Source organism: Cyprinodon variegatus, unplaced genomic scaffold (assembly GCF_000732505.1).
Source record: "Cyprinodon variegatus isolate N-32 unplaced genomic scaffold, C_variegatus-1.0 Scaffold387, whole genome shotgun sequence".
Classification (NCBI taxonomy): domain Eukaryota; kingdom Metazoa; phylum Chordata; class Actinopteri; order Cyprinodontiformes; family Cyprinodontidae; genus Cyprinodon; species Cyprinodon variegatus.
In genome coordinates, this window is record NW_015150840.1 from 517,017 (window position 1) to 519,018 (window position 2,002).

Here is a 2,002-nt window from a genome sequence, read left to right on the forward strand (position 1 = left end):
TGGGAAAAAAAGTCACTTGTTATGCAGATGACAGTATTAAATGTATTTGTTCTGCGCATCATAGCAGGGAAATTCTCCTTAGCTGATGTGATTGTTTTTCCCAACATCGCTTATGCCTTCCATTACGGGTATGTAATTGAGTACAGAGTTTGCTGGAACCCAGATGTTTGTTCTCAACATCATGACTGTGTGTTCTGTTTTTTTTTTTTTTTTTTTTTTTTTTGGTTTCCTTTTCTAGGCTGTCTGTAGAACGTTACCCTAAAATGGCCAAATACTACAGCCTCCAAAGTGGTTTCAAGTTGAACAACGATCTGAAACCCATAAAGATGTCTGAACACTTAAACACCATCTCTAGCTTTTCTAAGCTTGCTGCTTTCTTTATAATTGCAAACTTATCTAAGTATTACTATCATTGAAATTTCCTTTTACCAAATATCTTAGAATGTTAAATCATCCACTCATAACAAAAATAACTTATTTTACTCTAAAAACCTGTAGATAGATAGACCAAAGTAGGTAGATCACCATCATTGTATTCTTTATCAATTTTATAATATTAATTCTATTGAATAGTAAAGCACTTTATAAATCATATTATGATGACAATCTTTCTGACCCTTCCTTAACTGATTCAGTGACTTATTTTTTATTATCGCTTCTTAATTTCCTTTCAATAGGGACATAATGTGTTTTTGATTTTTTTTAAGCCTATAGCCTGTATCATGGTGTTAACTATCTTATGACTGATATCTTAATTCTAGATATCAGATAATAATCAGGTTAACAGTACATTCTGGTAATCATTAGCATATACTATTACCAGTATTAACTTTCAAAGGTTTACATTGTTTGAGTTGCTTTGCAAAGTTACATTGCCAATGATTCAATGCAATTAACTGGTTTTCCATAGATATAAATCTTTGAATCAGTTTTACTGTATGATCTGGTTGAATTGTCTTTGTAAAGTGCCTCTAGATGACATGTATTGTAAATTGATGCTATATAAATAAACGGAATTGAATTGAGCCTAACCAGCCCAACCAGTCTCCAAATCCAGCAAAAGTGAAGAAAACCTTTGGAGTTTAAAGCATGGTTTTACGTTGCTTTGAACACATCTGGTCTCTGTTCTATTTTCAAGCATCTATAATCAGAAATGTATTAAGTTTAAAGTTAATGAAATTCAAACATTGACAGTTATATCTATTTTTTCTTCTTGAGAAATTGATTTTATTTGGGTGTAGCAACAAGAAGTTAGTTATTTAATACTCTTGACATTTGCTGACTTAATTAAAAAAAATCGCTGACAGATGACAAATACTTCAACCTACATTTTTAGGTTTAAATTTAACTTTGAAATCTTAAATTTGGTGCACAATTATTCAATACATATCCCTACATTTTGAGTTGAATCTCACCTTTGTATTTTTTTTTCAGTTTTCTTTTTCAAGAATAAGTCTCCTTTAATGTACCCCTGAGATGTAGTATATCTCTTGAAACTTCCCTTCAAGAAGTTTGTGCATATGCTGTCACACAAAGGATTGTGGAGTATCCTGGATCTTAGGGATTGTCTGAGTTAGTCAATCCCTAAGATAACTGCATTGGCTGTAGGAAGCATACTTCTTCCTCTTCTTGATTCCTTCATCACTGCCAGCACTACTGAGATTTAGCACTTATTATCTTGACCCGGATACATTTCTGCCATAGTTTAGTGTCCTAAACGATTTGAGGTGTTTAGATCGAGACTATGGGAGCCGGATCTTAAGGAGCTGCTCCTCTAAAAGTGTCGCTTTTTATTAAGTGAGAATACAACACAAAATATGGTTCAGAATAATTAAAATATTAACAGTTAAATATTTTTTTAAAGCCAATTTGCAAGTCATTAAAAGAAACAAAAAAAAAAAAATCTTGAAATTTTTCCCTACAAGAGAATCTACTTGTGTGTTATAAAATGCAAGTCAAATTAAAGCCCCAGCTCAGTGCCACTCGGCCTACGGCGGCCGTG

The 2,002-nt window shown here is 32.6% G+C and overlaps 1 protein-coding gene across 1 annotated transcript in view; it reads left to right on the forward strand.

The window, feature by feature from the left end:
- Positions 1-416, forward strand: part of LOC107092600 (glutathione S-transferase A-like) — a 12,890-nt gene extending 12,474 nt beyond the window's left edge. Inside the window, exons 5-6 of the mRNA XM_015387163.1 lie at positions 28-128; positions 239-416. Of these exons, the coding sequence (XP_015242649.1) occupies positions 28-128; positions 239-416 (279 nt within the window). The remainder of the gene's footprint in view (positions 1-27; positions 129-238) is intronic.
- The last annotated feature ends 1,586 nt before the right edge of the window (positions 417-2,002 follow it).